Source organism: Giraffa tippelskirchi, chromosome 1 (genome assembly GCF_054371585.1).
Source record: "Giraffa tippelskirchi isolate mGirTip1 chromosome 1, T2T-mGirTip1v1.2.pri, whole genome shotgun sequence".
Lineage (NCBI taxonomy): Eukaryota > Metazoa > Chordata > Mammalia > Artiodactyla > Giraffidae > Giraffa > Giraffa tippelskirchi.
The window spans coordinates 4,379,569-4,392,981 of NC_137275.1; the positions used below are offsets into that span (position 1 = coordinate 4,379,569).

The 13,413-nt window shown below is 48.1% G+C and overlaps 1 protein-coding gene across 25 annotated transcripts in view; it reads right to left on the minus strand.

The window, feature by feature from the left end:
• KIAA0232 (KIAA0232 ortholog) overlaps nucleotides 1–13,413 on the minus strand; it is an 80,745-nt gene that overhangs the window by 21,276 nt on the left and 46,056 nt on the right. For 20 of the 25 annotated variants that reach the window (XR_014080500.1, XR_014080519.1, XR_014080528.1 and 17 more), the window contains 3 exons: nucleotides 12,163–12,300; nucleotides 1,517–1,583; nucleotides 228–309 (listed from right to left, as the gene is read on the minus strand). Coding sequence is in view for 18 of the 25 variants with exons in the window: in XM_081584015.1 (XP_081440141.1) it covers nucleotides 228–309; nucleotides 1,517–1,583; nucleotides 12,163–12,300 (287 nt within the window). In the remaining 7 variants the exon portion in view is untranslated. Of the gene's footprint in view, nucleotides 1–73; nucleotides 310–1,516; nucleotides 1,584–2,876; nucleotides 3,037–12,162; nucleotides 12,301–13,413 lie in introns of those variants that run through there. The other 5 variants (XR_014080670.1, XM_081584560.1, XM_081584871.1 and 2 more) reach the window with 3 other exon arrangements.

Sequence of the window (13,413 nt, forward strand, 5' to 3'; positions counted from 1 at the left end):
ACCTTGTTCGTTTAATCAGTTTCACAAATATTGATTCAATGTGTGTGAAAAAAGATAAGACCATCTTATTCACCTTTGAATTCTCTGTGTCAGGCACACAGTAAGCGCTCAATAGATTCCTGAGTTATAAAACAGCAAACTAAATAGAAGATGACAGACAAAACCTGTAAACCAGGTAGCAGGGCAGTCACGAGTGTGACTTTGTCACGGAACACAGTCTGACGTACATTTCCACTTGATCCTTCGCTGTGGGTGATAATTCTGCCTCTGGAGAGGGAGACCCCTCTAACTTCTTGTGAATCTTCTCTTCTGTTATGAAACAAAAATTCAGAAAGATTTGTCTTGTATCTAGTTGGTAAATGCGTATATTTTTAAGTTTCTCAAGTAAATTTAATCAGAAATTACACAGGCTTCTGTGGCTTAAAAATAACTCTACACCAGTTTATCTTTTTAATAAAAATCTATTTCTTCAGGGACTTCCCTAGTGGTCCAGGGGTTAAGACTCCACGCTTCCAATGCAGAGGGTGTGGGTTCGATCCCTGGTCAGGGAACTAAGGCCCCGCATGCTCTGTGGCATGGCTGAAAAGAAAGAAACCTCTTTCTTCAGTGATCCAGGGCAAGCTCTGATCAGCCACGTTAACACTGGGCTGAGCTCTCTCACCTCCTCACTGACGGAGCACGCTAGAGGCACTTAGTTATGAGACTGAAATCCCCTGAGTGCTTATTAATTACACCGCAAGGACAGAACATCTGTTTGGATTCCAAAAATATTTTCTCACAAGATTCTGCATTCACGGACTTTATATCGCCTCTTCCTGATTAACAAGATATGTAAAGAAAGTTACCACAATTAGCTCTGTTACTTAGCATCTAGGGGAGCAAGGGCTGTGTTTCAATTCTTAGCTCATGATCCTGCCCTCAGATTAGAAACAAACTGTGCCTTTAAAAAGGCTCAAGACTTGAGGGCGTGCCGCAAGATGACTATGAAGAGGACAGGCAAAATAAAGACCCTTAACAGGGAATTCTCATTCTATGGGCTTGCAGAAATGCTAGGGAAAGAAGCTGTGAGGGTTCACAGACCAAAACGACTCGATGGGCCTGCCGAGTCTGCCTTTCCAAAACCGTCAAGATTCAAGGCAAAAGTTCCTGTGGCAAACCTGCAATGACAGGTGGCATACCTCTGCAGCCCTTGCTGTCACACAGGCAGGTGTTAGTTTGGGGTGGGGTCGGGGGGAGGACGGAAAAGACAAGAGATGATCGCTCCAGGCCCAGAGCTTCATCTCCTCTCTGGGAGTGCTCCAGTGGGGGAAGTCACTCCTCTGAGGGCAGGGGCCTCTCTGCAAAGGACGGCCGTGGGCTGACCAGCAGCCACCCACAGCCAAAGACGGGGCAGGACACCGGCCTGGCGACACGCTGGGCATGGAGACTTTGGTCCCGTGCTCTTTCTTTCCGACCGGTTCTGAGACCTGTGCCCTGCGTGGTGGACGTGGACAGCCCGTGGGGACAGCGCTCTCACCTTGCTGGCTCTGCAGGTCCTTCAGCCTGGAGCAGAGCTCCTCCACTAAAGTCTCAATGCCAGAGCTCTGCGGGGACAGAAACACAGACGGTGACTGCCAGGTATGGAAGGGTTTGTTCACTGCTGTAAGCTGTTTATACACTGATGTCTTAACAGGAAAGCTTTACAAATCTTCATGTTTCAAAAGAAATACATTATCCATATTTAAATGAACATAAGAGTCTAAAAACTATAAGTTTGTAGATTCAATCCAATAGACATAGTTTACTAACAAAGCATATTCATCGGCGCCTGCTGATAGAATGTGAAAATACCTAAGAGGCTCCTGGACTGGCTCTGTCTCCCCAGGGGTATAGCAGCTTGCTCACCGGGGAGCCTCAGGACCTAAATGCCTGTCTTATGGCTAAGAGTCCATCACTATCAAAAACATGATTCAACATCTGTAACATCTGTGTGAACAAAGCGCTTGTACCGGGCTCAATACAAATTAAAATCACAAAAATTGCCTTCTGGTCCTCTTAGGAGTTCACCATCTAAAGAAAACAGGTGATTTCTTTTTTTTTCATTTTTCTCTTTTAAAGTGAACACTCATGACTGGAACAGAAAGAGCAGGTGGAAAACATATGTCATCACTGTGAACAAATGTGAAAGCTGCACTGCATGGGTCACGGATAGGGTACTGGCATCTGTACAGAATCAGGGTAAAATTTAAGGAGAGGGCGTGGAAGAGTCTGAAATTGGTGGGAGGGTGGGGGGAGAATAAGAGCCTCACTCGACAGAAAAATGAATGATGCAAACAGGCGTGAGCAAAACTTTCACTACGCAGACTTTCAAACTTGAAACATTCTCTCTCTCAAGGGAGGAAAAGGAAACACCTTTCACAAGGTACCGGAAAAGTGAACGCATTTCCCAGGAGCTCTGTTTACTCAGTGGCTGAAAAGTCCTACTTAAACTGGAATTGAGTTTCTCTAGGTGGGCATGACCCGAGTGCACGCACAGGACTCCGCTGCCCTTCGCCCTCGCGGGGCCTCGAGGGGCTAAAAATAGAACGTTACCCCATTTGCTTCCCTCAAAATGACTCAGCACGAGTATTACAGATATCCTACAGGAGAAACCGCACGGTCACACAGTCTGAGCAGCGAGAAGGATCACAATGAGAATGGCGAATTGTACACACTGATTAAGTTACACGCTATCCACATCACAGCACAGCTTTTGACGGGAGACGGGACAGAAGGAGAAAGGGGAAAATGGGCCACAAGAGAGCTGACCTTTCCTGAAGAAGCCCTAGAAACCATGGCAGGGACTAAATCATAAACACGGCTCCGACTACACAATTCCACCGCGGAGACTCGCTTACCATAGTGTTCAAGGTGTGATGAGTATGGCCGCTTTATTTCATTTCCTCCGGACCATGAACCTAACACCAGTGTCAGCTGACTGCCGCCGGCACGCTGCTCTTCTGTACAGCAAGCCTGTGTCGCTGTTTCTAAACCCGGCGCCAGCCTCCCGTGCCGAACACCGAGCCCAAGGGATCGCTCCTTCCACTCGGGTCAGTGCTCTGAGCCGGCGGGCATGGACTGTCCCCCATGGGCCGGCCGTGACAACAGTCACCAGACGCTACAAGTTTTTATGCTTTGTCTTGGAAATTCCTTCCAAGCAACTGTAAAATTCAGTTGCTCTGGACAGTAATGCAGCTTAGAAGTGTATCCATGTGCTCTCACATGCAAATGGGAGAGAAGCAACATGCGTGCTCCACAAGGGCAGGCGCTTCCGTCAGGCCTGCCATCCTTCCTTGATTCCTGCAGCATCCTAATTACAGTTTCTCAAAAAAAAAATTCACTAGACCACTGGATTATCACATGAGCAAACTGAGAAACAAAAAGGGTGTCAAAAGCCGCACTGGACCCTGTCATCTCCCAGCAGGCATTGTGAAGTGTGGACTTGGTGCTGCTAATGAGAAATCTTATCCTTCTTCCCAATTATATTAAGTAGATAATTTTAATTATCATATTTTAATAGCATACCATATCCACAAGGGCATTCAAGAACACCCAGAGCCTGCAGTATTTTAAGGAAGAAGAAGAATATTATATTCATGCTTTAGGGATAACTCAAAGGGAGAAAATGATGTAGATGAAAAAGAAAACACTAACGTTCTACCCTTTAACTCAAGAACCACTTTTCTGGCTGCAGGATATACCCATTTACCTCCCAGTATGAAACCAACAGGAAAAATTTCTCTGCAGACCATAGGATCACTCTAAAATGCCAGTTACAGTATCCAAATCTTTACACTGGGAAACCACACACCGCCTGGTGCTTTTCAGGAGAGGTTCGGTAGGCAGTCTTCCGTAACGACCGTTCACTTGTTTATTCCTCCCTCACTCAGAACAGCCTGCGAGATGAGCCCCTTGCCCCCGTGGGGCTTACACTCTAATAACTCCATGTCTCAGGAGAAGGGCCGGAGCAATGGACCCAGGCCTGGGTCCCCGGCCTTGCCCACGCTTGCTGGGCGGCTGAGTGCAGGCCCGCTCCTCTTCTCTGAACACCCCCATCTCAAGGTTCCCGAGAGTAAACCAAGGTGAGCGTGCCTGTCACGTTAAGTCACCCGAATACTGGTGCCATCTCTAGGTGGTGGACATGATTTTCATTTCCCAGAGTCTCATTTTTGGATTCATCGCTTTTCAAATACCTTGGGATTTTCGCTCTGAGTTTGAGGTGGGAGGATTAAGAAAGAAGAAAGCGACCTGATCCAGAGAAGACAAGGCCCTCTGGGTCCTGCCTGCACCGCGCGTGCGGGCCCCAGGTGCCTTCACTCTGCCCGCGCCACAGGGTGGACCCAGGGGCACTTCCGGGACGAGGGAGCCCCCGGGCAGACCCTCAGCGATGTACCGTCCCCCTGCTTCTGGGGAGGCTTTTCCATTGGTTTCCTGACAGACTTCTGTCATTTCCCACCCCACAGCACGGAGCTGCTTGCTCCTCTCTTCCCAGCCTGCTCAGCGAAGGACTTGACTCTTTAGCATCAAGAAAACAAAGGCAGTCTGACCTGTCCTGCCTGGTTATCCCTCCGCTCCACACAGGCTTCTGTGGACTGCATGTTAATCATCTCAAAGGCTAACCTTTCACGGAGAACCATTCTGGACTGGACACCCCCTGAATGCTGGAGGGACAGCCCCACACCAGCCCTGTGATCACTGACCGGTGTGATGCTCAGGGACACTCAACCGCCTGTTCCACGCAGGCCCGGGGGCTGGCGGGTGGGTGGGGTGGAGTCAAACCGATGAGGGTTTGAATTGCACCTCAGGGTTAGCCACATGGCCACCCGTAAGTTATTCGCCTATTAAGCCTTACTTTCCACGTCTGGAAAATGCTAATACCGCTTCCAAATAGCTGGGTTTCTGACTTCTTGTGTGTTAGCTGCTCAGTCGTGTCTGACTCTGCTATTCCACGGACTGTAACCCACCAGGCTCCTCTGTCAGTGGAATTCTCCAGGCCAGAATACTGGAGTGGGTAGCCATTCCCTTCTCACGGAGAACTTCCCAACCCAGGAATCGAACCTGGGTCTCCCGCATTGCAGGCGGATTCTTTCTGAGCCACCATGGAAGCTGACTTCTTGCACTGATCCCCTAACTTCTTTTATCGTTTCTATTTACCGCTGCTTCATTTTTGGGTCTGCTTCCTGGGAGACTTCCTCAGCTACACCTTCCCACCTTTCTTCCAGCTTTTCATTTCTATTATCACGTTTAGGATTTTCAGGAGACCATCTAGCCAGTTGACTATTTCTTCTTCTCCTCAGTGAGGAACTCCCCAGTCTTCAGAGCCGTGGCAGCCAGGGAGAAGAGAGCCGTGCGGATCCCCCCGTCAGTCTCCGGTTTTCACCATGAGATCTCACGCTTTCTCGCAGAGGTGCTGGCTGCTGCACCCCTGCCTGGCTCCCACCTCTCCAGAAGTACCGACGGGACGGGGAAGCCGGTCACCATGAGCTCTGGGGACTGGGTCTCGGGGACTCGCCCCACAGGTCTGCGGGGACTCCTCAGCAAGACACCGGCAGGGCTGACCGCCTGTCTTCTGGGGATGCTGACTCCTGGCTCCATCTGCCACCAGCAGAGGCTCAGCCTCGTGTGGAGAGGGTCCCGGCTCTGAGCCATCCCTGCAGAGGTGCCAGACGAGCCAAGAGGGCAAGCCCGGATGGCCTGGTCCCTGCCCCGTGGGCGGCAACGGGCTGACCCCTCACACAGGACGGGCACGGGGCCGCCCAGCAGAGCCCAGCCCGGCCCACGGCACCGTCCAGGAGAAACAGACGGGAGAGCAGGGAGAGCGCCGGGAACGAACACCAGGGCTCACAGGGTCAGGCCGTCCGGCGGCCGCGCAGTCATACAAGCGCGAGGCGGGTGTCACATAGACGGTGCCACAGGTAGCAGTGGGACACGTGGTCACGAGGATGGGGGACCCATCCAAGGGTAAGGAACTTTTGAAAAAAACCCAAACACACAAAAGGCTGTGTCTGGCCTCCTCTGAGGGCCGTGAGTCCCTTCCCTGAACACAGGAGCATCTACACACATCCGCCCACGGGCTTGTGCCCAGCTCTCACCGCTCGGCGCTCTCTAGTCTGCGTTACAGAGGAGGAGAGAAGTGCCTACCAGAGGCCAAGGAGGCATGTAAGAGAAGATGATCTTTCTGGTGAGGACCACCGCTTTCATCACATACTCAGCCTGTGATGCCAAAAATGGTGAAAAAACAGCCGACTTGAGTTCAGCAGCCTGACGACGGAGTACATCCTTGAGGAAAATCGCTGCACAGGATGGGGACTCAGAAACAGTCCCTGCTGTAGTCTCTACCACAGTCAGAACTGGGAAGCCCCCGAAAGGTCCATGACCAGGAGAAGAAACAGCTTTGTAAGGGTTACAGTGGACACTGAGCAGTGAAAAGAGAGAAGGTCATACTATCAACATAGATAAAATCTTTCAAAACGTTAACTAAAAAAAAGCAAGTTATAAAATACACACAGGACGATACCATTCATTTCAAGTTTACACGCAGAACAGTCCCGCGTTTGGGTGTCGTCCCACAGAACATTCAGTGGAAGGATACAGACGTGCACGGGAGATGAACAACAGGTTCCGAGTGGCGGTACCCACAGAGAGAGACAGAGAGGGTGCGCTCAGGGAGGGGCGTGGGGGGCTCGAGCCGTGCTCACAGCTGCGTGTTTCCCCAGCCGCGTCCACAGGGGCTCAACGCTGTTCGGGCTCCACACCGTAACCCGGCCCTGTGCCTCTCTTTATGCCCTCACCCCCGGATTGTTACAGCGGCCCCTCTCATTTGTTTCCTTCTTCACACCCTTGCTTACAACGCTTCATAGTTTAGAAAATTTCCTATTAAAAACCCCCGACCTTTTCCTAAAGAGAGAAAAAGACCCGGCACCCCCAGGACGGCGCTCCCCAACATCTCCCTCTCCCAGCAGCCAGCTCAGCCCCTGGAGACGTGCGAGACCACAGACTCAAGCCCCGGCCAGACCAGCACCAGGTGGGCTGTTACATGACCTCCCTGCCCAAGCCACCAGCCCCTGCACCCCAGACATGCATATCCAACTGCGTTTTCAAGATCTCTGCCAGCTCTCTCTCAGGCACCTCACATTCAAGTCTTAATTCATACCCATCCACTCAGAGCTAGTGTTCCTTTCTGAACTCCCTTTCCTTGGTAAGGGAAGAGTCCACTCTTGCAGTAGCTCAGGTCTGTCTTCCTTGATTCTGCCCTCCTTGCAGGGGTTGCACCCCCCGGGGCTGGGGGCCGCACAGCAGGAGGTGGGGGGGTGAGGCTTCATCTGCCCTCCCCATGGCTCACATGACGGCCTGAACCATTCCCCCCGCCCCCCATCCCATCAGGGGGAAAAACTGTCTTCCGCTAAACCGTTCCCTGGTACCAAAAAGGCTGGGGACCGCGGCTCCAATCCACACCCGATCTTGTCAGCTCTGCTTCCAAACATATTTAGAATCCACCCAGGCCTTATCATCGTCAGCTTTCTGGTCTCCTGTAACAGCTCCTCACCTGCTTTCTAGGTCTACCTCTGCCCGGCAACCTACCTGGCTTCACCCGGCCCATGCACTCTTCATGTAACAGCCAGCGGCACACTATTAGCAGTTAAGTAGAGTCGAACACGACTGAGCGACTTCACTTTCACTTTTCACTTTCATGCATTGGAAAAGGAAATGGCAACCCACTCCAGTGTTCTTGCCTAGAGAATCCCAGGGATGGGGGAGGCTGGTGGGCTGCCGTCTAGGGGGTCGCACAGAGTCGAACACGACTGAAGCAACTTAGCAGCAGCAGCAGCAGCAGCAAGTTGCATTACTCATCTGCTCCAAACTCTCCAACTTTTGAGGCTTCTCAGAGGAAAAGTCAGTGCCCTCATAAGGGCCTATGGGCTTCCTTGAAGGCCCAGCTCCCTCTTTGCCCAAGGAGATAAGGCCTGGGCTTCCGCGGGCAGGGCTGGCTGTGACACACAGCAACCGGGAACATCTCAGCTTTAAAACCCACTGGCTTCTCGGGGGTCTGGCCTGTAGAGGGAGCACAGCGTCACCTCTTACGGTATACACAGAGCACCCAGATGGGCCCTGCACATGTTGAAGGCTCAGTAAGGATCAGCTATTGTTGGATGCTCTGTTATCCAAAATAAAGTTCAAACGTTGGCAGGCAAAGGAACAATGTACCTGGTCAAAATTAACCCTGACGGTAAACCGCCATGAACAACCTTACATGTTTTTTTATACACATCTCTGTACAGCATCTAAATAATACGTATGCGAAATATTGAGATGTACTATGAATTTTACTGGCCAAAAGAATGTCACTGGTGAACTTAGATCAATGAGAGAATATGAGCGGCTGCAATGAGACTCCACTGTACTGAGACTCCATTGTACTGAAGACATAAATCCTCTACAAGGCTCTTTAAATAACCACAGATTGAGTCAGGGACCCAGGGCAAGCAGCATGCTGTTACTTTCAAAACTAAGTTAACTGAAATAACTTACAATAAGTGGTCATTGCATCCTAACTTTATTTCTTCCCCAAACAGGGCCCTTGTTGAGTTTCTAATATCCTAATCATTCCCCAAATGGGAGATGAAATACTAGCTTTGATTGAGTTTTAAGTAGCTCAATAAAAATGAAACAAATATAATTATTAAAGACAAAAGCAAAACGATACGAAAAGCTCTAACTCTGCATAGGGAAAACAAAACGAAGTAAACTTGAGGATTCAAGAAACAATCGCTGGCACAGTTCAGCTTTCTGTTTTAGGTTCTCAAAAGGGGGAAAGGGGGTCTGTGTCCACTTAACCACAGCAGGCACATGCCGTGTCCGCTGATGACAGAAACAAGCAGCTCAGGCTGACATCACGGGTGAGAAACGCCCCCTGGGGGACGCCCAGTGGCCATCACTGAGCCACAGCACCATTCCTCTCTACGGACCCAGGACCAACTGCACTTGAAGCGAATGCAAAATGTTACAGAAAACAATGAGTACCAGAGAATTCCATGCTATCTGCATGCGTGAATGAAGAGTGTAGCAAAGGCAGTTTCAGCCTGGGCCTGACAAACAACAAAGCCCATTACAGAGCATGGTTCCCCGGAGGAGTAAGCAACGGCTCACGCGTCGTCACGGTGCTGCCAAACTATAACCAATGTACACAGTTCTGACATAACTGAACTTGCATATGGTTTTGAATACTTCTCAGATGACTACAGAGAGGAGCAGGTCCATATTCCTGCTGTGATGTCGGTACACCTTGATGCCAGGGATGAAATGGGGACAAGCATCACATCACAGGGATGCAAAGTGCAGTCAGAGAAGGCGGCCGTTCTGCTTAAACCACGACACAGTCGAGAGCCTGAGGGCGGTGCACGCTTTTACTGGAACAGCCAGCGCTGCAGCTGCAGTGGTCACACGTGCACACAGGAAAGAAACAAGAACTCATCTCACGTGTAACACGTGACGTCACTGCTTCCTATCTACCTACCTAGCAGGGTGAGAGCATCGCCTGCGTCCCTGTCTCGCGATTATGTCACTAACACTGCAATTGAGCAGACTGTAACCTTGTTAGCGGCTCTGGCTCTCAGTCTGCAGTGACTACACGGCGCTGCACTGAGACGGGCGTGAAGCTGGTACTGGACCTGAGCGGGAGAGAGCACAGCACAGAACCGAAAATGTTACCGTCCTCGGTGCTTGGGAAAGGATCGACACACCCGCGTACAGCACACACTGGCCAAAACAGAAGCGTCTGCATTGTAACCCCCCACATAGGGCCTTCTCTGCTCTTTCCTTTGCAATGAAGCAGATTCTAGAAAGGAGAATCAGGAGACTTGCAAACAGCCTACACCAAGCTCCTGGTGAATGCCTGGCACATCCACTTCCTCAGCCAACTTTCATTTGATAAGATTAGGGAAAAAAAAAAAAAATCTTTGTTAGGAAAGAGCAATGCAACAGTTTTTAATAAAAGGAGAAGGAAAGAAGACATATATGCTTCATTGGTTTTGGAAACAAAAACCCCACCTTTGACAGCTAGGCTAAAGCAACAACTCCCTGCACTGTCTTCTCTGCCTGACCTCGAGCTCCCGTGGGCGCCCCCCACCCCGCCTCCTCGAGGCAGGAGGACAGGGTCCTGTACTGCACATCAGCTGTCTCTGCTCCGCCTTCGCCCACTGACCTCAGCTCATCTTTCACTCCACTTCGCCATGAGTTAAAGGCTAGAGTCATCTCTCAGCAACTTTGGTCCAAAGCAGAAATAAGATCCTTTCCCAGATTGAAACTCCCTACTCAGATTTTCCTCCCAGCCATGACTCAGCGCTAGCGTCTTTGGATTCTGCCCAGAGAATTTACCTGAACTAACCTCTCACTTTTAAAAGTCATCTGCATTTTGAATTCCTTTAAAAGCTCTGAATTCCTTTCCCAATCTACTACCCCCTTCAGGGTCACATAGGAAACACTTTTTGGGTAACTGTCCAACCACCCGCTTTTCTCTGAGGACTTCCTATCATTCAGCCCCTGCTCCAGGCGACTCTGTCCCCTTGATGCAGATTATCAAACCAGAGGTGGACAGCTGGCCCGAGCCCAGCCAATCAGATTCTCCCTCTAACTGAATGGGCTTGGGTACCAGCCTTTAGGTAGAGAGGGAGTGACCCAGCAACGGGGAGAGGAGCAGATGCGAGGCTGCAGGTCATCAGACACAGGAGCTCTGGCTGCCAGTCGTCTGGCTCCCAGCTCAGGCTGCCGAGCTGCCAGCGCCGGGTTTCACTGAGAGACCCCTGCCTCCTTCACGTGTATTTCCACTCTGTCTCAAACGAGGTTAATTATGTTTCTACGCTCTGTAACGGAAAGGTTCCTAAGACAGCCACCTGAGCGGTAATTTCCAAACTCCTACCCCACAGTCTATGAGGCCACAGCTTCAAGAAATGGAAGTTAACAAAGTCGAAGGGGAGAGGGAGAGGAAAGAGGAGGACAGGGTGAAAGCGGAACTCTTCATTCAGAGACGGGTTCATTCAGTTCAAGAGACGGTCAGTACCTTCACGTGACAGGCGCGCACTCTGCTGGGCACCAGGAGAAGGAGGGGAATTCAAGAGTCCTGGCACAGCTGAGAAGGGAAGACAGGAATGCACAGACAGGGCTCCCACAGACCGCTCCGAGAGGGCTGAGAACACACAACTGGGAAGTGCTGAACGAGCTTGAAAAGGCATTATGGGACGTGGCAGTCAGACAGAATATGCGGATTATCAAGTGTAGCAACCCCGGTTACCCCAACCTCAGACCATTAGATAATTTAGGGAGGAAGTTTCTGAAGGACAGAAGCCTCTCTATAGACACCCTATAGGGATCTTCTCACTTTAACTCTGTATTAGAAAGGCACCTAAAGCACCTAGGTCAAATAGCATGGTAAAAGCAAAATAATTTTCTAAGTAGTTATGATCTTAGAGATTACATCTTATAGTGAGTAACAGAGTAAGAATTCGTAGCAAGAGTTTAAATAAGCAATTATACTCTAAAACGATTCTATTTCAGGTTGCTGAAGGACACGAGAAATATTTTACATGAAATGTTAAAAGAGCAATAACATCATCCTACAGTATTTTCTTTAAAAACACACAGAAAGTTATGAATCAAGCAAATATAGTGATCTTAAATGCTAGAATTGTTATCACACTTTTAGCAACGTATCCAAAAGAAACAATAGAGATGTGGAAAAAGCACACATGAAAATATTCTAGACAGTGCAACAAAAATTAAAGAGCAATCTAAATATCCAGTAACAAAGAGCATACCAGAAGGCTATTGGAATACTACTGGATAATATAACTTAGCCATTAAAAGGTCATGTAATAACAAAATGAAATATATGTTGAGTGGGGAAAAGATATAAAATGAGGTATTCTCTAACCACAATAGTACTTAAAAAAATACATTATAGAAAACTCAGTACATACAGAAAAATGCTATAAAGGCAAACACAATAATGTTTACCTAACAGCGGTAAGATAATGAGTACTTTATTTTTCTAAGTTTTTTTTTTGCGTCAAGAATGTATTATTTATAAACTTTTAAAAACACCTCCCCCTGTTTCCTCCCCTCAGTGTTAGAGACCAAATGCAAACTCACTTCATCGGAAGCAGATCGAAGACATCGGACAGCAGCCCGTTTTTTCATCTCCTCCAGAGTCAGATCTGAGCACTTCTTCTTACTCTTCCCCCATTTCTTATAAGCTCCTTTTTCCCAGCCCAGGAAGATGTCATTCTCCTGAAATAAAATTAAGACCAGTTTCAGCGACCAACACAAAGTTTCAAAGACTTATTATTTCCCACATACTTACACACACACTTCCCCTACAAATATCTTCATTTACAAGTTGGTACGCATTAATAAATTACGAGGCCGTACAACACTGTCAACCAGAACAATAATCACTGATCAATCAGCTATTCAGGATAACCCATCGTTTTAATACCTATTACTGAGATTACTATTAGATTATTATTTAGGATTTATGATCTCAATAAATCTGACCCATTTATGTTTGTAGTAAGTGCTAATAAACAACTCAGACATTCATATGCAAATTTCAGTGTTATTTAAGTTTCAGTATAAAAAACTATACACACAAATGTCCTCTTTTCTGTACTTCCCACCTGTCAATACCAAGTGTTTATATTACTAGTTTTTTTTTGTCCATGCCACATGGCAAAGGGGATCTTCAAACCCATGGCCCCCTGCAGTGAAAGGGCAAAGTGTTCACCCCTGGACAGCCAGGGAAGTCCCTTACTAACAGATTTTAACATTTAACAGTTGGATGGTTCATTCCTGTTTCTATATCTTGCAGTCCAGAAAGCAACAGATATAAAATATTCTATGTTAGTATTCTTAGCTTATTTTTTCCTTGATTATATATGCCTGTTATAAAAACTAAGGAAAATTTGAAAAATAGGAAAAAAGCAAATCTTCCATGATCCTACCACCAGTGAAAGCTAGAACAATTTTCACACACTTAAAAAAAAAAAAAAGAAAAAACATGATTGAATTAACACTATTTGTATAATTTTTCACTTAACTTATATTGTAAACATCACCTGCATGTCACTACAAATTCTTTGGCTACGTGATATTCCAGTAGGTTCCCTTCACTTCCCTAAACTGGGACTTGAATATTTTTAATCGCTCTGCTACTTCGCTTTGCCTTTCATTTGGTAAAGTTATTATTAAAATCCATGGGACATACAACAAGAGTTGGGATAAAAAAGATTAGAAAGAAAGACTAAGGCAAATTAAGAAAACTACTCAGAAGAATATCTGGCTTACAGTAAGTCCTCAGGAAATGGATATGAATTAATGAATGAGCTGGAATAAAGAAGGAAA